The sequence below is a fragment of the Olea europaea genome, chromosome 10 (assembly GCF_002742605.1).
Source record: "Olea europaea var. sylvestris chromosome 10, O_europaea_v1, whole genome shotgun sequence".
Taxonomy (NCBI): Eukaryota; Viridiplantae; Streptophyta; class Magnoliopsida; order Lamiales; family Oleaceae; genus Olea; species Olea europaea.
This window is the reverse complement of record NC_036246.1, coordinates 19828954-19850670: the sequence shown is the minus strand read 5'-3', so window position 1 is coordinate 19850670 and position 21717 is coordinate 19828954. Positions and strand designations below refer to the sequence as shown.

The following is a 21717-nucleotide window of genomic DNA, read 5'->3' as shown; positions in this document are numbered from 1 at the left end:
CCTCTAAATGTGTTTTATCCCTCTAGAACTAGGATGAGAGCTAGGGGTGAAAAAATTTGCCAAATTGAATCAAAACCATTTATATGGGTTTACGTGGTTTAGGTTTCTACTATTTTAAAAGCGAATTAACTCATTTGGAAATGATCTGATTTAGTTTTCGAAATTTAAAACTCCTTTAAAACCAAAGCCAATCCTTCATCCATTTCTTTTTAAAATGTAGTTTTACCTAAGATATTATTTATTCGATTTTAATTTGCTAGTCGCCTTCAATTGACTCTTGGAAAAATAATGATTTATTTTATCATAATAATTTAATGATCTTATATAAAGAGTGAAATTGCAAGTTTAAATCCATGGCTTAAATAAAATCAACCTGTAAAATATTATTTAGTTTGGAAAATGAAATGGTTTTGTTCGCATTGAAAATTTTTCAAACCATTTTTAAAAAATGCATAAATTGAATTGTGCTCAATCCTAATAAGAGCTTCCATCATCAAAGATCCACTCACTTCATGACAATAAGACTCACACTTTTGTACTTATTTGGTAGTTCTTTTAAGTTTTTATAAGACGTCGATCCTAAAACCATGGTCCAATAAGTGGATAATAAAAAATATTTTGATCAATTTAGATGAACTTTCCCTGCAGTGGCACACTAGCTTACAATATACAAATTCGTGTATTGAGCGCTAAAATATCATTATTGATTGATTGAATTGGTTAAATTTCACAAAGGATCACTGAACTTTTACCATATATACAACTAAACTATTGAACTTCAGTTAACAGTAATCAAGCCATTGTACTTTAATTCACAAGCAATCAAATCAATTTATTTGAATTCCAACAATGAGCCTACTAGATTAGTTTATATAGGAATTGTTGATGAGAGGTGCTTCATGCAACGGTTCACACATATTGAACACACATACAGGGGGTGGGTGGAGGTTTTTTGTAGTTTTTTTTTTTTTTTATACAGGTGGATCCCATGTGGGACCCACTTGGTGTGAGTGTTGGTAGATTCACAGAACCCCTGTAAACCTAGCATTATTATTGTTGATAGGCATTCATCTTCATCCGTCTTATTTGCTAGTTGTGTTTCCATGATACCACCCAATAAATGATATATCTAATATTACACCTCTAGATTGATGATGCTAGCTAATACTATATCCACATCTACCAACATTTAATACACAAAAACAATCTTGGATTATGAACAATAATTTGGAGGTGAGTAAAAATTAAAATGATATATGAAAAAGAACATCATATGCCTTGAATTTCATGCGTTCATACAATCTATAACATGAATTGTTTGCTAATGAAGTTCTAAATATCGATATTTCTCCATAATGGCACACTATCATTACGATTGGTAAAAAATTCATCTCCAACTGTGTAGATTACATACATGTAAAATTTTATAATTTCCTTCTTTCTCCATCGAACAGAGTGATGTGATTACTTGTAAATTAAAGTATAGCGGTCTTTTATTGTATCAAATTGAAGTTTAGCAAACTAGTTACTAATATAGTTGAAGTTTAGTGATCTCTAGTGCAATTTATCCACAAATTATGTGAATCATTTTTTTTTTTCTCTTTTTTGAAAGGTAAATTAGGTGAATCTTATTAGATTGAGATGACGAAAATTCTATGCCATAATTAATAATAGGTAAAATCTAAAATTACATTGAAAATCTCAATTTCTTGTTTTTATCCCCAAGAGGTGCAATATTAAAATCTGCAGATAGCATAGAGATCCGGATCCGAAATAAAATAATCATTAACCAGTTCACCGCGTATAGTTCTAGTTATATAAAGATCCAATTAAAATAAATTCAAGATATTTTCCATTCTGCGAGCATCTTAGATCCTGTATGTTTCAACTCGATGCTTTGAATTTCTGCATTCGTTAATACAAACGTTTTTTTTTTACTATAATGTTTTTTGTTCTACACTTGACTTTGAATGGTACTAAGTAGTGCTGAAAATTCTTTCTATTGATTTTGCAATGGGATATGGGGTTTGATTCATTTTTTACTTTTTCTGAAGCCGGGGTTTGAGGTTTTTTATTATTGTGACAGGTTAAAAATAATGGATCAGATTTTGCTTCATGGGACTCTCCATGCCACAATCTATGAAGTGGATAGGCTGCACAGCGAAGGGGGTGGCCATTTTCTTCGCAAGGTAGAAATTTCATGTCAAAATTGGCCTGGATAACTCCCTGAAATGTGTTGAATTTCAATATTTAGTGATTGGTTTGGTATTTGTGCAATGATCGATGTTTATTGCTGTGATTTGAGGAATAAAGGTACGAAAGCGTAGTGATCAAGTCATAGTTAAATGATTTTAAGAATCTCAATTTGCAAGGATTTGTAAACTTTATAGAGAATATTCTGACTTGAGTTGCTATGATTTAATTTGATTTCTTCCGCACAAACTGACCTTGAAACACCCCACTATTGAAACAGAAAGTTAGATGCTTAAGTTATAAGAAGCATAAAGAATGGATATACTGCTACAAACTTATCTTGCTATTTATTTATTATTATTTTATTATATGACGGGGAATCCAGGGTGTGCATCGGGTAAACCCTCGGGCTAACGCAATAGCCTGCAATCCACGCCGGTCAGGGAAATCGCATTAGGCAAGCCTAGTGTGACGGACTCGATCAAGAAAGTGTTGGTAGGTGGAATCGAGCAGTTTGCATAAATGTTTGAGTCTGATTGATAGATCGAATAATGGTCGTTGAAGTTTAATCATTTGATTCTAGCATGGGAAGAGATTACTATGCAAATGGAAAACACAACTTTGAAATACATGGTTTCTGGTTGATTACTAATGTCTCCAAATTGTTATAATTGAGGTGCTGGGGTGGGGGCGGGACTGAAGATTGAAGAGCCAACACGTGAAAGGAGATGCTCCTTCTCAAAGAGGAGAAGACAATCTTGCTTCTTAAATATTAAATAATAAACCATGACATTTTAAGTTGTTTAGAAGATTGTTACTATGATGGTTTCAAACAAATAATTTGACAATTTCCCTATGAAAAGATATAATCATATTTTTCTTCTATTTAAAAGAAAAATCAATACAAGTGTTCCTCGTTTCTGTTCCAACTTTGTCCAACAAGAATCTTTAATCTTTTCTGACAAACATAGTTTTTGAAAATTTTATGTACTTTATCGTGTATTTTTCTCCTTTTATGAATGATATTTATTTGTCAAATGTTGATCTGAATTTCTAGGATTGATTGCAACTTTATGGATGCCATTATTTTCTTGTCTTATAAATCTATATTTTTTTTTCCTTAAAAACTTTGTATTATTTTAGTATTCTAAAAGATGTAAATTTCCTGAAACTTCTATGCCCAAATTGTATTTCATATAAACACTGACATATGTGGTGCTAACCTTGTAATTCAGTCTTTAATGCTATTAGTATCTGAAGGTCTTGAAGAAAAGTTTGAGCTTTGCATTTAATCACCACCTAGATGGTTGGCAAGTTGTCCTGATATACATGTCACCTACAATTGCTCGGGAAATTAAGTGTATGCTGACGATATTTCTTTCATTCTTTTCATTCAGTTGTCTATCATTTTTGAGTTTGTTCACATTCATCTTCTGCAACTGAAATTCGTTATATACTGACAAATAGGTATTTGTACAAAGCATATGTAGACATACGCAACTCTGGTGGCATGGGAAGGTGCAATTGTTAGATTTGTTAGGCCCATAATCACCATGTTTCTTTTCATTTCCTTTTTTGTAGCATTCAAGCTAATTTATGGAAATGGATTATTCTCTGAGAGCTCCTTCCATTCTTCTGCTTGAAAGTGGCTGCCTGCTATATGTCTCTTCTCTGTGCAGTGAAATACTTCAAAATGCATCATTTGTTGGATTCTGTGTATATTGTCTATTTTCATATATAATTTTAGGATCATTTGTGAATGAAGTTATTAGTTGAATAAGTTTTTCAAAGAGATGTGATTGTGTATTCTATATGTGGAAAAAGATTCATTCTTTACATTCCTGATTGGTGTATTTTAATTACTCCGGTGATACTTCTCATAGTTGGAATATTTTTGTAGATGATGGAGAACATTGAGGAGACTGTTGGTTTTGGTAAAGGGACTCCTAAAATTTATGCAACTATTGATTTAGAAAAGGCAAGAGTTGGCAGAACTAGAATGATTGAAAATGACCCTAACAACCCCAGTTGGAATGAGTCTTTCCACATTTACTGTGCTCATAGGGCTTCAAATGTGACATTTACTGTTAAAGACGATAATCCTATTGGTGCAACTTTAATTGGAAGAGCTTATGTACCAGTTGATGAACTCTTGGAAGGGGAAGAAGTGGATAGGTGGGTTGAGATATTGGATGAAGATAAGAATCCTATACATGAAGGTTCTAAGATCCACGTGAAGCTACAGTTTTTTGATGTTTCTAGAGACCGTAACTGGGGTCGGGGAATTAAAAGTTTCAAGTATCCTGGGGTTCCCTATACTTTCTTTTCTCAAAGACCTGGATGTCGAGTTTCTTTGTACCAAGATGCTCACGTGCCAGAAAAATTTGTTCCACAAATCCCCCTATCTGGAGGGAAGTATTACGAACCCCACAGATGCTGGGAAGATGTTTTTGATGCAATCACTAATGCTAAGCACTTAATTTACATCACCGGCTGGTCCGTATATACCGAAATCACCTTGATAAGGGATTCTAGGAGGCAAAAGCCAGGAGGTGACATTACTCTTGGTGAGATACTTAAAAACAAAGCAAGTGAAGGTGTTAAGGTTCTTATGCTTATTTGGGACGACAGAACCTCTATGGATCTGCTGAAGAAAGATGGCTTGATGGCTACCCATGATGAAGATACCGAAAACTATTTCCAAGGTACTGATGTGCATTGTGTTTTATGCCCACGCAATCCAGATGACGGTGGAAGCTTTGTTCAGGAGTTACAAATATCCACCATGTTCACTCATCACCAGAAGATTGTAGTGGTGGACAGTGATTTGCCTAGTGCCGGATCTGAGAAGAGGAGGATTTTGAGTTTTGTGGGGGGCATTGATCTTTGTGATGGAAGATATGACACTCCATTCCATTCACTTTTCAGGACATTGGATACTGCACACCATGATGACTTTCATCAGCCTAATTATACTGGTGCTGCTATCACTAAAGGTGGGCCAAGGGAGCCTTGGCACGATATTCATTCCCGACTGGAAGGACCAATTGCCTGGGATGTTCTGTTTAATTTTGAGCAGAGATGGAAGAAACAAGGTGGGAAGGATGTATTACTTAACCTGAGAGAGCTTGATGACATTATTATTCCTCCATCTCCAGTGACGTATCCAGATGACCATGAGACATGGAATGTTCAGTTATTCAGATCTATTGATGGTGGGGCTGCGTTTGGATTCCCGGATTCGCCCGAGGAGGCAGTAAGAGCAGGTCTTGTCAGTGGGAAGGACAATATAATTGACCGAAGCATTCAAGATGCATATATTCATGCAATACGTAGAGCAAAGAATTTTATATATATTGAAAATCAGTATTTTCTGGGAAGTTGTTTTGGCTGGGATTGTAATGATATCAAGGTTGAGGACATTGGAGCTCTTCATCTTATTCCTAAGGAACTTTCCTTGAAGATTGTGAGTAAGATTGAGGCTGGGGAAAGATTCACTGTGTATATTGTGGTGCCAATGTGGCCTGAAGGAATTCCAGAGAGTGCATCAGTTCAGGCTATATTAGATTGGCAGAAGAGGACAATGGAGATGATGTATAAAGACATCATTCAGGCCCTTCAAGCTAAGGGCATTGAGGAGGACCCTAGAAATTACCTGACATTCTTCTGCCTAGGAAATCGGGAGGTGAAGAAAAGTGGTGAATATGAACCTTCAGAACAACCAAAACCTGATTCAGATTATCTAAAAGCTCAGGAGGCTCGACGTTTCATGATTTACGTTCATGCCAAGATGATGATAGGTATGTACTGGATTTTGAGGGTAATTAGATGTGCTTGTAGAACTAATATTTTTTTTATATCTAAACCTCAAATATGATTTGTAATTAGATGTGCTTGTAAAACTCATATTTTTTTTAATATTTAAACCTAAAATATGATCTGTTACAAATTATTGAAAGATCCGTCTTCTAAACTATGAAACCTGTCTAATGTGCAAAGCTATAGCAAAAGTTTTTCCATCGTTCAATGCATAAATCATATGAGTCATTATTAGGCTTTTATATTTCCGTTGTCTTGCAATAGCTACTAAACGTGAGCACATCAACTTTACATATATTTGTGATGGCACTGCTAGAGATTGGTTTTCGTTGTATAGCTGTTGATGCAATGGTAGCTAATGTTTGCAATCCTTAAAGCATGAAGATTACTTAGGACATGAGTGAATTCTAGTGATGAACTGCTATGAGAATTAGGCCATTTATTGATATTGCTTTTTCTTTTGGTAGTTGATGATGAGTACATAATAGTTGGATCGGCCAATATCAACCAAAGATCTATGGATGGTGCAAGGGATTCTGAGATAGCAATGGGGGCGTACCAACCACATCATTTGGCAATCAGGCAACCAGCCAGGGGTCAGGTACATGGTTTCCGGATGGCACTGTGGTATGAACACCTTGGTATGCTCGATGAAGCTTTCCTCCGCCCCGAAAGTGAGGAATGTGTTAATAAGGTAAACCAGATCGCCGCCAAATATTGGGATCTATATGCCAGCGAAAATCTTGAAAGGGACCTGCCTGGTCACTTGCTCCGCTACCCCATTGGGATTGCGAGTGAAGGAGAAGTAACCGAGTTGCCTGGAATGGAGTTCTTCCCTGACACCAAGGCTCGCGTTCTTGGTGCTAAGTCTGACTACCTCCCTCCCATCCTTACTACTTAAATCATGTTATAGTTTTTCAGAGCTGTTCATACAAATTAGAATATAATTGATGGGCTGTTTTGAATTTCGATTGTCTATTTCATGTGTTGTATGTTTGCTTTTAGACGAGTTGTTGAATATTGAAGTGAAACAGTTACTACCATACTTTCGAATGAGCTATTCTATACTTAAGAATCATAGAACACGGTACTCGCATTAATTTTTTTCTAAATTGATGAGGCCAGACATGGTACTGATGGATTACTTTAATTGTTCTCATCGGTTGCCCTTTGCTTGGTTGTCATGTTGCTCCGGAAGACGAGCACGGGTGTCTTGGTTGTCTCCTGCCAGACGAAGATGAACGAATCCTGACCAACCACTCTGTAATTACACATACGCGAATGATTGCTCGACCATGGTGGCGCCTAGTAATGTGTTCGTTCATTGAATTTGACGCTTTGAATCTCTATGAATCAAGTTGGAGTCTCAACAGAATCTTACATGTGGGGGCATAATAGAGATTAACATTATTTGAAATTTGTATTTAGCCTCAATACTCTTGACAAACTATGAACATTATCCTCTTTTTCGTTATTATTGATATTTGTTGCCACTTTTGCTGTCACCTTTTGTATTGTGACTTTAAGTAATAAAATTAAGTCTATGTAATGTTTATTTTTGTTATCAAAGTGTCTATCAAAGCATGGTATTAATCTGTCAAAAGTATGGCTGTAATTGGTAGAAGTTGGTAGTCAATAGCATGACTATAATCCTTTTGTATATATGTATTGGCAGCTAGTCATAATGTAATTTGTAGCTCATTTTCTTCTTCAAGTTTTCATCTTTTTCTTCCTCTTTGTGATAAAATTCCTTCGGTGGTATCAAAGCTTATAAGATCTTTAAAGGAAAGGCAAGATTGTGAGACAGGAAAAGAGAGAAGACAAGTGAGGAAACTTCTACCAAAATCCCTTTATCATATCAGCCGAGAAAAATAGATCTAAGTAGGATAGCTTCAAGTGGTTTCTCAGCACCTTTACCTTTTGTTTTTATAGGAGAAAATAATGACTTCTGGGTAGCAAAGATCGCATACCTAAAAGCTTATGATCTGTGGGAGATCACACAATCAAGTCTGAACCACCAGCTTTAAGGGCAAATCCTACAATTGCTCAATTGAAGCAACATGGTGAGAAGGTTGCAAAAAAATTCGAGGCCTTGTCCTCCATACAATCTACTGTTTTTGATGCTATATTCTCCAGAATAATCACTTGTGAGACAGCCAAGGAAGCTTGGGACAGATTACAAGAGGAGTTTAGGGGAAATGCAAGAACGAGGCAAATGCAAGTTTTGAACTAAAGAATGGAGTATGAATCCTTTAAGATGAATGACACAAAATCTGTCAAAGAATACTCAGACAGGCTGATGAAGGTGGTGAGCCAGATAAGGCTGTTAGGAGATGACTTACCTGATAGGAGAGTTGTGGAGAAGGTGCTGATCAGTTTGCCAGAAAAATTTTAGGCAAAAATCTCATCTCTTGAAGACTCTAGAGACCTGTCCTTCGTAACCTTATCTAAGTTGGTTAATGCTTTGCAAGCTACTGAGCAAAGGAGGCTGATGAGGTAAGAAGATCAGGTAGAATGTGCCTTGTTTGTTAAAGGAAAACACAAGGTGCAAACTGGTTATGGTGGGAAAAAGCACCAACAAGATAAGAAAAGGGTTGAAGGCAGCAAGGCTGCTGATAAAAGTTGTGCCTACCCTCCCTATCCTCATTGCAAGAAAATCGTCCATTCTTCAAAATGCTGCTGGTATAGACCAGGAGTGCAATGTAGAGGCTGCAAACAATTTGGACATATTCAAAAAGTTTGTAAAAATTTGTAGGAGAAACAGAGTGAGCAATAGGCACAAGTTGTTGAAAATCAGCAACCAGATCAGCAGGAGGAGCATTTGTTTACTATTATAAATTACAAAATGTACAGCAATGTTGGAGGTTGGTTGCTGGACAATGGATGTACCCACCACATGACTTCAAATCCCAGCATTTTTGTTGAACTAAATAACACTTACAGATCAAAGATAAAGGTTGGCAATGGAGAACATGTGGAAGTGAAAGGAATTGGTGTGGTTTCAATGCAAACTCCATTAGGTACTAAACTTATTTCAGATGTTCTATATGTGCCTGATATGGACCAGAATTTAATTAGTGTAAGCCAATTAATTGAAAAGAAATACACATTGATTTTCAAAGGCAATGGCTGCACTAAATAAGATTCAAATAACCACAAATTGATGACCGTGGAGATGAAGCAAAAAAGCTTTCCTTTAGAATGGAAAAATGTGATCACTCATGCATTCTCAAGCACCTGTTGATGAGTCCTCACTTTGGTATAGGGGTTTGGTCATACAAATTACACATCACTTAAAGCATTTGCACAAGCTTAAACTTGTTGAAAACATGCCTGATATATGTGATGAAGCTTGTGTCTGTGATGTGTGTCAACAAGAAAACAAACCAGGCTACCATTTCCAAAAAACTAGACAAGAAGAGCTACAGAAAGGCTGGAGTTAATCCATTCTAATGTATGTAGCCCTATGAGAACTCAAACACTGAATGATGTAGGTATTTTGTACTCTTCATTGATGATTTAACAAGGATATGTTGGGTGTATTTCTTGAAATTGAAGTCTGAGTTGCTGGTGTGTTCTAGAAGTTTAAAAATCTGGTTGAAAATGAGTGTAGTTCAAGAATTAAAGCAATTAGAATTGAATAAAAGTGTGATCAATTTAATAAATTTTGTGAGGTTGCTGGAATCAAACATCAACTGACCATTCCATACACACCTCAACAAAATGGAGTGTGTGAAAGAAAGAAAAGGACTTTGATGGAAATTGCGAGATGTCTGATGATTGAGAAGTCTATTCCAAGAGAGTTCTGGGCAGAAGCTGTAAGTACTGCCTCATATCTTCTCAATAGACTTCATACAAAGGCTTTGGACAAGAAAACACTGTTCAAAGCTTGGTATAGAGTCAAGCCTGATGTTGCTCATCTAAAGGTGTTTGGAAGCATTTGTTACATCCATATTCTAGATCCAAAAAGAAATAAACTAAGTCAAAAGGCTGAAATTGGTATCTTAGTTGGGTATTGTGGCAATGCTAAAGGTTACAGAGTTTACAATCCACAAACTAAAAAGGTAAAATTAAGCAAGGACATCAAGGTAGATGATGAATCCTCATGGAATTGGGAGTCTAGCACCTTGAATTAGCCACAAGTTCAATGAATCCTCATGGAATTGGGAGTCCAGCACCTTGACAGACACATTTGCACATGTGGCAAGATATGAAACTATCAGATTATTGCTAGCTATTGCTGCTTAAAGAAGCTGAAAAATGCATCAGTTGGATGTTAAATCACTTTCCTTAAATGGATGGTTAAATGAGGAAATTTATGTTGATCAACCAAATGATTTTCAAATGCCTGAAGAAGAAGACAAAATGTATCTATTGAAAAAAGCCTTGTATGGGTTGAAGTAGGCTCCAAGAGCCTGGTACAGCCGGATTGATGAGCACCTGAGCTGCCTTGTGTTTGTAAGAAGTGTTAATAAGCAAACATTATATATAAAAAAGATGGATAAAGAGTCTATCATCATTTCCCTGTATGTTGATGACCTTCTAATAACCGACAGTAGTAAGGAGTTAATTGACAATACAAAAGCTGAAATGACGAAGGCATTTGAAATGACTAATTTAGGGAAGATAAAATATTTCCTTGGAATGGAAATAAACCAGACACATGAAGGCATTTTTGTTTGTCAAAAGATGTATGCTAATGAGATATTGAAGAAATTCAGCATGGAAATATGCAAGCTAGTAGAAACCCCATTGGTTCAAAACTTGAAACTGGTGAAAGATGATGACAACAAGAAAATTGATGGGAATATGTATAGAAGTTTGGTTGGATGTCTATTGTATTTAACGGCCTGACATCACTTATGCTAAAAATATGCTCTCCAGGTTCAGGTAAGAACCAAGTGATTTACACTTCCAAGTTGCCAAGAGAGTCTTGAGATACATCAGAGGAAATGCTGATTTGGGAATCTGGTTTAAAAGGTTAGAAACTTTGGATTTAATTGGATACATTGACAGTGATTGGGCTAGATCTCTTGATGATATGAAGAGCACATCTGGATATGCATTTTATTTGTGATAAAAAATTGTTTGCTGGAATTCAGTGAAACAAAAAATTGTGGCACAGTCTACTACTAAAGCAGAGTACATAGCTGCATCTGAGGCAATCAATCAAGCTATTTAGATGAGGAAAATGCTGGAGGATTTGGTTGCTAAACAAGCTAATTCAACTATGATCTTTTGTGATAACCAATCTGTTGTAGCCATGGTAAAAAATTTGGTGTTCCATGGAAGAACAAAACATATCAAAATTAGGTATCATGCAATTAGGAAAGCACAAGATAATTGTGAAGTGAAGCTAGTGCTTTCCAAAGCTGAAGACCAATATGCAAACATACTAACTAAGTTCTTGTCCAAAGGAAGATTTGAAACATTAGGGAAAAGCCTTGGTGTTTCCAGCAAAAGTGTCAAGGAGGAGTATTGATATTTGTTGCCACTTTTAAAATTAAGTCTATGTAATGTTTATTTTTGTTATCAAAGTTCTATCAAAGCATGGTATTAATCTGTCAAAAGTCTGGTTGTAGTTGGTAAAAGTTGATAGTCAACGACATGGTTGTAATCCTATTGTATCTTATATGTATTGGCAGCCGATCATAATGTAATTTGTAGCTCATTTTCTTCTTCAAGTTTTCATTTTTTTCTTCCTCTTTGTGATAAAATTCCTTCAGTTATGTTAAATGCAAAAATATATTGTACATATCAATATAGAATGGAGTTTATTAAGCTTGAGCAAATTCTTCGGTTTATGCTCCAACAAGCAATTGAATTTTTAAGATTAATATTCTCTAATTAGTCATCTCGTAGGAATGTTAATGTTAACTATGAATATCTAATAAAGACTAAGCAAAAATACAATATTTAGGGGTTTCGACTATTCAACTTAACAAGATAGACCTATTAAGATAAAATTCCCAATTTTAATAACAAAGTCGGATGTGATCAATTCAAGACTGAATAAGATTTCTTAGACATTCTTAATGAGGCAACTCAAAGAAGGAACAATTGACCTCGAATTCTGCATGGTTGATGTGATAAACATATCTTAGCTCCACTTATGTCCACATAACCTTTGTTCTGCACACTTAAACAAAGTGTTAGGAAGACATGACCTTGTTCGGAAGTGGGGATGGTGGTCACGTGCACTCGGACGATAAATTCAATCGATATATTTGGGTGCGGGACGTGAGCCATAATACCATTCACGCATGGGGGTATATGAGAAAACAAATATTAGAGCAATGTTACTTAGAGGGTGTGTAAAATTGCATTACTTTCAAATGGCACTAAGAGTAAGCTTTTGGAGTAGAAGATGACAAGAATGGTTAACGGTTACAATTGAATAAAAAGATACGTGACTTCATCTTGGTTTTCTCCTATATGTCACTCCATCAAGGCTGAGGGACATTTAATGTTTTTGAAGAATAGTCATCCTATAGCATAGGTCTGACCTCTAAAAAGTAGTCTGACAATCTAACCGTGAAGTATCTGCTAAAGAGATGTCATATCAATCAACCATAGAAAATTCTTGTATAGAAGATCTCTTGAAAAATGAGAAGTGAGAGATATCTTCTTTTCATGGAAAAGATTCACCATGCTGCACATTATATCACATAGTCTTGGCCATGAAGGGTCGGGTTTGCATGACACCTTGGCTGACGCGATTTTTCACTTCAACTACGTTAATATATGGCTTCAACGTGGCCAGGTAGGACAGTGATGTATAGTGTGGACCTGATTGTGATGCTAGTTGACTTCTATGTGGCCATTGTTTGGAGCCTCGTTAAAAGAGGAGTAAAAATAGTATGCTAAATCTCGGTATGAAATTTATATAATGCATGAAATTCTAGGTTGAGCAGAACATAAGTCATAGGGTAATCCATTGTCAAAGTGATGCTTTGGTGTGTAGTGTTTTACCTTCCTTTGTGAGGAATTTTTTTTTAGTTGTGTACTTGAACACAACATAATAGCCCTTATATCCAAGCATAAATATTTATATAATGAATTTAAAATGTTAAAGTGATATTTTGATACCTTATGGAGCAACTATATAAGCGGGGTATTGTAAAGGCGAGGTCCTGACCTAGAAGACGAGACTCTGAAAGATAGATAGTTTGATGAATATGCGAAGCAGAGATGAGGTCCTAGCACAGAGGACGAGACTCCGAAAATTTGGCAGCTTGATGAAACTATAAGGCAAAGGCGAGGTCATAGCACAAAGGATGAAGCTCTGAAAAATGTGCAACTAGATGAAACTTGTGAGGCAAAGGCAAGTTCATAGCACTAAGGACGAGGCTTTAAAAGATACGTAGTTTGATGAACTTGTGAAGTAGAAGTGAGGTGACGTGAAAATGGGACATTGTAGCATAGGTAATTTGAAACCTCTGAGTTGATTAGACATTCCTGGGCTTCATGCTAATGATTTGTAAGTTGTTTTGTGTTATCAAGAAAACCAAGCTGGGGACATCGCCTGCTTTAAAGACACATGTCTCCTAATTCATAAATGCTAATTGATAAGTGTATTTTATACACTTGTTCGGACCTTAAAATAGCAATATTTGATAATTCTTTTGGCAAATTATATCATCAATTGTCGTATTTTATGTTTTATAGGTAAACTCTATAACTGAAAAGGAATTGAAGGAAATAAGCAATCAATGACAAAAAAATGGCAAAATCCGAAGTATGGAAATTAAATTAGCCATTGGATGCAAAGTTTGGAGATCAAAGTTTACACTATAGAAATTGAAGAACTTAATGACTAAATTGCATTATTTTGAAAAGAGAAGGTCTAGGTAAAAATATTATTTTACTTGGGCCATGGAATTGCAATTAGAGTGGATTTCAAAGAAAAGACCTTGGACTTTTTTTTGGTGGGCTAGGTTAATATGTGTATATATACTTACTCAAGCTGGAGGAGAGGAGATTATCATATACATATACACATTAGACGGCAGAAAGAAGAGGTAGCTGGAGAAAGAAAAAAAAAAAGGGAATCGGCAGCTGCTAGAGAGGAAAAAAGGTGGATTGCTGCTGGAGAAAAAAAAAGGGCTGTCAACCGGAGGAATCACAAAAACATTGTGCTGCTGAAATATATTATATACACACACATTGGCAGCAACTTTTGAGGAGGAATTGAAGTGAAAAAAGGGCAGCCAGCTATTGGAGAAAAGAGGCAGAAATTGTTGGCAGTTTTTTGGAGATTATACATGCAAAAGGCGGCTGTTCATGGTGGAAATAATTGAAGGCAGCTTGCATGGTCAACATGGTGCTGTTATTAATTATATACAAACACATAGAAATTGAGGCAACTGTGAGGGTATGAAGATTTGAGGCTGGTGACAATTCATATACGCAGAAAACAACGAAGAAGAAAGCCGGCTAATGTGAATATATATATATATATATATATATATATATATATATATATATATTCACGTTCCGTCAATTTTTGGTGATGTCTTTTAACTTTTGCATGTTTTATTTCGACAATATGCTTGTCTAATTTTTCTTATATCGTTAGGATGTAATGAACCCTCATTATGAATTTTTGGTTTGAATAATTAAGTTGACATTAAATTTGTTTGAATTCTTGGATGTTTATAATGGTTTAACTTGCTTTTCAATTACTTGGCCAATAATTGAATTGTTTGTGGATTTTATTGTCATCGAGAGAGATAATATAATCGTTAGCTCGTAGTAATAAATATTGTGAGGTTCGATAGAGGATAGAGATATATTTCTATGCTTCACATTTTTTTTTATCAATGTTCTAGCTCATTTAATGCTTTCTTGCACGTTCGTATTTTTAGCGTAATGTGATTAAGCCCCAAACATTCAAGTTTGTAATGTGATTTTTAGCGAAGCTGTGCTACAAAAATAAGTGTTTTAATCATCAATTTCAACATCAAATTCGACTTTTCTTCCATTTTAACCATAAATAATTCACAATGCATGTATTAAACTCATAAATTACAAGATTTATTGATATTTCATGTAAAAAAATCAAATCTTTACATTCACATTTTACAAGACATTGAAATATTAAGAGGCTGTTCTTTTTATGTCTCAATTTTATAGTTTTGAGTTTTGAACTCATTTTGAGTTTTATGTTTTAAGTGCCTGATTTGAAATTCCTGAAAATTCTTTTTATCATTTTGAAAAAATTGTTTCTCAAAACATAAAACTGAAAAATGCGTTTTACTTTGAAATTTTGAGAATATTTTCTTATAATATTTTATTCAAAAAATATGATCATTCAATAAATTTTAATAGTTTAATGTTAATATAATATTAAATAACATATAAATTTTGAAGTTGGTGAATTTTAAAATATTTTTTCACAGATATAAAAACACGACCTAAATTAAATTTGGCAACACAGTTCAATAGATACTATTAGAAGTTTACATGTCATGACAAAATAAACACATACTAAACATAATATAAAAACATCCGCGGAATTATGTACAATGTCTTAAGTAGTCATTCCACATTTGTATAGCAATTTGATCCCTGACTTGTCCCATTGGAACTATTTGACTAGCATCAAAATATCTGACTTCTTGATCTTAATTTGACTCCGGTATATTTTGAAACATCGTATTCTCCTCTGAATACTCAATGAACAACTTATCTAAAACGTGCTCCTGACGAATAAAGTTGTTAATTGTGCAACATGGAGTAGGAATTTGTCTTTATCTACTAAGTGGATAATTTGTAATCAACTTCAAAATAGGAAATCTTGCCTTTAAAACTCCAATACAACGTTCAATAATGTTACGACACGATGATTGTCTATAGTTGAACAATTCTTCCTTCCCATATAGTCTTTCCCATCCAACATAGTCATGAAGATTATATCTTTAGTCTCGATAAGGGACAAGAAATCCAGACATGTTTGGATATCCAGAATCAACAAGGTAAAATTGATCTGCAAAATAAAAAAGTGCTTACATAGTGTGACACTGTACATATATTCACAATAATTATTTGAAGTGTAAGAATATACCTCCATATGGCATTGAAAAGTTATTCGAGCTTCTCGTGATTGCGTCAACGAATACTCACGAATCACTAGCAGTACCTTCCCAACCAAAATACACAAATGTGAATTTCATTTCAAAATCACATGTCAACATCAAATTTTGTGTTATATTAGTTTTCCTTTCACGAAAAGACGTTTATCTCGATGCAGGAACCCAAACTGTAACATGTGTTCCATCTATTGCGCCTATACAATCCTTAAAGAAAGGATATTTGCGTAAAATCTGCTCATGCACAATGTCTTGATTTGTCGGACGGATTATCTCAGTGCCAAATGAACAAACAACCTTTACAACTCGTTTGAATCATTTGTGTATTGTGTTGTTGGAATATTGAAACCTATCACCAATGACACTGTATCGTGTAGTGTACCCTACAATTATCAAAAACATAGCAACACCCTCCTCGATGCTCACTTTTTTCCCATCTTTCAGCAACCCTTTCTCTTTCAAAATATTACAAAAATTATTAAAAACATGTTTCTGCATACAAAAATTATGATAGCACACGTTCAGATGTTCATTCAGAATTTTTAGCATGTACATGTTTCCCATGAGCAATGATGTTCTGCAAGGTCTCTCACCAATGGTACTTCCTTTGTTGGCAACAAAGCAATTAAACATCATCAAATTTCCAAAATTTGAGTCAAAATCATCCTTACATAGAAATCATCATCTCTCGAATCTTCGTCAATAGAATCATCAGTACTCACATTATCATCCACATTTGATTTATTGGTCATAATGTGAACAAAATATAACCACAACAACTATCATAAGTCATATCAACCATCATTCTTTCAAATAAAACAAGCGATCAAGCATTCAGAAACTAAAGAAAAATTAACATCAATTCTCCAACCAACATCATCACCGAATTGTAAGTTCAAAAAACAGTACATCATCACCACGAAAGGAAAAAAAGTTCTTCAAGCTGTGAAAATAACACAGTATTTCAACCATCAACATATCAAATTAAGACAACACGATACTAGAGAAATTAAAACAACAATCACATCAAAGTAGTTCGAAAATAGGTCCTCTCCTTGCTTCTAACATTTTTACAATTGACACCTTGAAATCGGGATCCTTAAAGCTTTTATTGCTTTCATATAAATCTCATTGGACACCCCTTCCATATAATTTAAGATGTTCAAGCAAATAACATTTGAATAAGAATCCGGACTATTAACTTTATTATCCGATCGATTACATGATTTTTCTTGGATCTTTGCAAGCTTTTCTTTTAGATAAAGTGTTTTAGGTTTAGTTTCTTCATTCATCAAACTAACTATTGATGATCACTGTGCCATGCAGACCTCGAGTTTATTACTTTTACTGATCTTATGTTCCTTACGTCGGTGTTCACCCGATGTACCAATTTCATCACGTCGAGAGTACTTGAAACCTCATCAACTTCATCATCATTTTTTGCACGTACATGCGCTATCCTGTTCAAAAAATCTTCTAGCTACCTTTCTTCCTCTGATGTGTTTGGAAGTTGAGTAAAGGCATTGCCTAATCCTCCAATAGCTATAGTCTCGCTAATTATCTCCCTAAGAGTGTGGTAGTACTTACATCCTTCCCTCTTGAACATCTTATAATCCGACTTGTTAATCTATCATTGAAAAAAGAAGCCACATAGTGTTCAACAAAAAAATGTAAAATTGATAAGATAAAAACTAATGACGAATATATTCTTTAATAAATATATGTTACCGTATAAAAGTATTGTCAAACCTCCTCTGCAGCATTAACTTTGTTGGTATTTGGATTCTATGTAACACCTGTATGTTCCAAAAGTTCAAAGAACATGCGATGAATTTTACGTAAGCGGTTCCACTTTCTCTTTAATCTATCTATGCCGTCATCCATTTTTGTTGAAGCTATCATAGCTTCATTGATCCTGCCCTATTCGTCTTTCGTGAACGTAGAACATTGTAATGCATTTGATTTCACCTTTTCGTAAAGAATTTCGATAAAAGCGTGTTCATTCTCGTCCGACCATAACATTGGTTCCTTATTCTTAGCTCTGTGACCACCCATGTTAAAGCTATATTGAATATACATCAAATTAAGCAACACATAACATATTAGAAGTGCCTTACCAGAACATGTTAAGCAAAACTAAAATATAAAACTTTAATTTTATCAATTAGTACATGTGGTTTTTAATTATCCTATTTCAATTGTTGAGGTCTTCAGGAGCTTCACTCTTGTGGGCTCGTTTGAAATTTTGATTTTAAATTGATAGATTCATTATTTTGTTGATTTTTAGATTTCAGGGGTGAGCTTATTACATCCGAGGGTAACAGAAGCAATTTGGCTATTCATAGTAAACACCAGAATTATATTACTGTTGTCTCGGTGCCTATGACATTTGTAAACTCATTTGCTTCAAGGTATGTTTTTGCTTAAGAGAAGATAGCAAGCTAATATTATTTTTTTCTTCATGTTGGTTTATTGGGAAAGAATATCCAGGGAAAAGCCAAAATTTTCTTTGGAGGAAAATTTGCTATGTATTAACTTGGAGATCTTGATTCAATAACATGGATATTAAACAGATAAAGTTGCAAGCTCGATTGTTTGCCTAATGGACTAAATGTTATTCCAGGCAGACACGTTAAGGAAGAAAAAAATCAAGCTTAAATAAGTAAGCAAGCAAACACAACCAGAACAAAAAGATACATGAAAATAATTACGTAACAAACAAGAACAAAACAAAGGCCCTACTCCAATTTTTTTAAATGATAAGATAAAAGAACACACTTGATATTTTGGAGATTTTTTTCCAGGATAACTTGTCCCCATAATTTCATGCACATGGCTTCTATTTCATAACTTTTATCAATTTTATTAATCATATATTACTTCAATTTTTATCAAAAGATTTGTCAAACAATACTTGAAACAACTTTTAAATGAATAGGTTGAACATAGACTTTATTACAGGCTTGTAAAAAGGTCTGAAAGGCTTTCTGGAGTCATCTGTGGTAAACACTCTTACGGAACTTCCAAACTGAAAACACACCATATTTCCCGGCCACAATCTGAATATAAAACCACAAGAATCCCATTTTTCTAGCTCGCAAGCTGTTCGTGTCAGTGTCTTCTCCTATACCATCCAAAATGAAGGCCTGGATTTACTATGAGTATGGCGGGGTTGAGGTGTTGAAGTCCGAGTCAGAAGTTGCAGTGCCGGAAGTGAAGAATGATCAGGTCTTGATCAAGGTGGTGACAGCATCTATTAATCCAGTATATTACAAAAGGCGGCTTGGGCAATTTAAGGCCATTGATTCACACCCTTCCTGTAATTTTCTCGTACTCCCTCTCTTTCTTTTTCCCTACAGATTTTATTCAACTGTGAACTTAACTAGTGAAAAAAAGGGGAAAAAAATCATGTAGCACACTCCAAATTTATATGGAATAAGACTTGATGAATAGCTAAGTTCACTCCTTGATAGAAAGTTTCTATGTAAGCTAAGCTAGAATCATATATGCTCATGCTGAAATTGCAATATCTACTGATTCAGAAAGTGAAATTTACAATTTTTATCACCTAAAAAATGTGCCCACTTAATGTATTGATCTTTTTTCCCCCCGGTAGACTATTCAAGGCTATGATGTTGCTGGTGTGGTGGTTAAAGTTGATAGTCAAGTAAAAGGCCTAAAAGAAGGAGATGAAGTATATGGGGACATAAATGAGAAGTCGATGATACACGAACCAACTACTACTTTCTCTCTTCTCCCCAACGGTGTAGCCGAATCTCTCTCTCCCCCATTCCCTCTCCCGTTCCAAGCTACAACCTGGTCAATAGGAGGCCCAAATGACATTCTCTTTCCCAAAAACACACCCCATCTCTCAAAATCACCAAACTTCATTTCTTACCACATCGCACACTCTTGTCCAGTTGTCCCTCATTCAAAACCTCCCAATTTATCACCAATCCGAACAAATAAAACAACACATTCGCATGCAAAGCGTACGGATAAATCACGCTTCCAAGGAAAATCCACCAAACGGGTTTTACCCAATTCAGTAACACAAATAGAACAAGAAAAATAGTCACACTGAATTAAATGTACATTTTTGCAGAAAAACTAAATGGGTTATCATCTATTAAGCAAAAAACAACAAATCGAGGGCACATTAAAAAACCAGCAAACTAACTAAATAAGGGGTTGGGTTAATAAAGCAAAAATAATATAGTATGGGTGAAGAACGCTAGCTATAGTGCCCAATAAAGCAGAAGCAACAATGATTTAGTGAAAGCCCGCAAAAGAAATATCTAGAGTAGAAAATAGGAGATGAGGATAAGCCTTCGAGAGTCTTCAATCTACGAACGGGAAGGCAGACCAAACCCTAGGAAATCTACTGTATCTTACGGGAACGGGATGGTGAGTCAAAAGAATGAGAGAAAGTTTTTCTTTTTCTTTTTTTTTAATTTGAAATGTGCTTTTCCCGTGTTTTCAATCATTTTCTTATATTTGGCTGCAAAACGCTCAAAACATCTAAAAAATAAAAAAGGCATTTTAAGTTTGGGAAATACATGAAAATGACCCAAATAGAAAGATTATTTTTCCAAAATAACTTTGGCTAATTTTGATACCCAAAATAACCTCTTTATAATATTACATAATAAGTTAATAAAAAATAAAAATATTTTATTTTAGTCCTTAAAAAATTAAATATTGCTTAAATTTTAATAGATTGCCAATTTATTTGATTTATTTGATTTTTTTTTATTTATTTGATTTTTGATCGCTATAAATAGCACCCCTTTATTGGTATCAGAGCCAAAAAGATCATGGAAATAAAAATAAGAAAGATAAATAATTATTGGTGTTTAGAAGAAGAAAAATGTAATTATATATTTTTAAAACTCATTCATAATAGACTAAAAATAATGACTTTAACAATAATTAAAGAACTTCCTAAATAAAATAAAAGAACAAATATTAAAAATCTTAATAATAGAAAAAATAAAAGATATTTATACTTATGAAAAAATTATTAATATGTATGAAGATGAAGAAATAATTTATATTATAAAGAAAAGTATGAGTACTAGTAATAATACACATTTAAAATTAAATAAACTACTTATAAAAATGGAAAAAAATATAAGAAGAAATATGAAATATAATCTTAATACCAGAAGAAATCAGAATATCAAATAATAGACAATTAATAAAATTAAGATGTGAGAAATTAAGATTTGAGAGCAAATATTTTACTATAGTAAAAGAATAATTAGTAGATCCAAAAACAGCTAAGAGAAAATTTAGAAAAATAATAGATAAAAAGGCAAATTAACATATGAGTTAAAAATAAGAAAAAAATAAGATGTCAATAAGTTAATATATGGAAAAATTAAAATCATTAATAAAAATGTTAATAAATTATGTACAAGATTTAAGAAATGAAGTAAAAGAAACAAGAAACGATATAAATATATTAAAAATTGAAATTAGAGAATTAAAATAAAATAATAAAAATAAAGATAAAAAATAGATAAAAAAAAAACTTATAGAAAAAGAAATGACTCAAATAGGAAAGAAACATATAGAAAAAGAAAATATAGTAATAGAAACTGGAAGTATG

At 34.1% G+C, this 21717-nt stretch overlaps 1 protein-coding gene and 1 long non-coding RNA gene across 5 annotated transcripts; one reads left to right on the top strand and one right to left on the bottom strand.

Moving 5' to 3' along the window:
- The first annotated feature begins 1717 nt into the window (after positions 1-1717).
- Positions 1718-7145, top strand: LOC111401446 (phospholipase D alpha 1-like). Of its 3 annotated transcripts, none has more exons than XM_023029181.1 (4): positions 1718-1859; positions 2087-2189; positions 4094-5993; positions 6480-7145. In XM_023029181.1, the coding sequence occupies exons 2-4, from the start codon at positions 2097-2099 to the stop codon at positions 6911-6913; spliced, it is 2427 nt and encodes an 808-aa protein (XP_022884949.1). In that variant the 5' UTR covers positions 1718-1859; positions 2087-2096; the 3' UTR covers positions 6914-7145. The 3 variants fall into 3 exon arrangements, with proteins under 3 accessions (XP_022884949.1, XP_022884948.1, XP_022884950.1); XM_023029180.1 differs by having other exon boundaries at positions 1721-1877; XM_023029182.1 differs by lacking the exon at positions 1718-1859 and adding an exon at positions 1895-1973.
- An 8284-nt stretch (positions 7146-15429) lies between these two features.
- Positions 15430-20547, bottom strand: LOC111401445. Of its 2 annotated transcripts, XR_002704016.1 has the most exons (3): positions 17832-20547; positions 16079-17730; positions 15430-16000 (listed from the first exon to the last, which is right to left on the bottom strand). It is a non-coding gene; the product is annotated as an uncharacterized LOC111401445 (long non-coding RNA). The 2 variants fall into 2 exon arrangements; XR_002704015.1 differs by having other exon boundaries at positions 16079-20547.
- Positions 20548-21717: the final 1170 nt, after the last annotated feature.

Excerpts from the sequence above, each read along its gene's own strand:
- LOC111401446 (XM_023029181.1), top strand. The coding sequence starts at position 2,097 with ATGGATCAGATTTTGCTTCATGGGACTCTCCATGCCACAATCTATGAA. Across the intron at positions 2,190-4,093 it reads GTGGCCATTTTCTTCGCAAG|ATGATGGAGAACATTGAGGA; the intron begins GTAGAAATTTCA and ends ATATTTTTGTAG. Across the intron at positions 5,994-6,479 it reads TCATGCCAAGATGATGATAG|TTGATGATGAGTACATAATA; the intron begins GTATGTACTGGA and ends TTCTTTTGGTAG.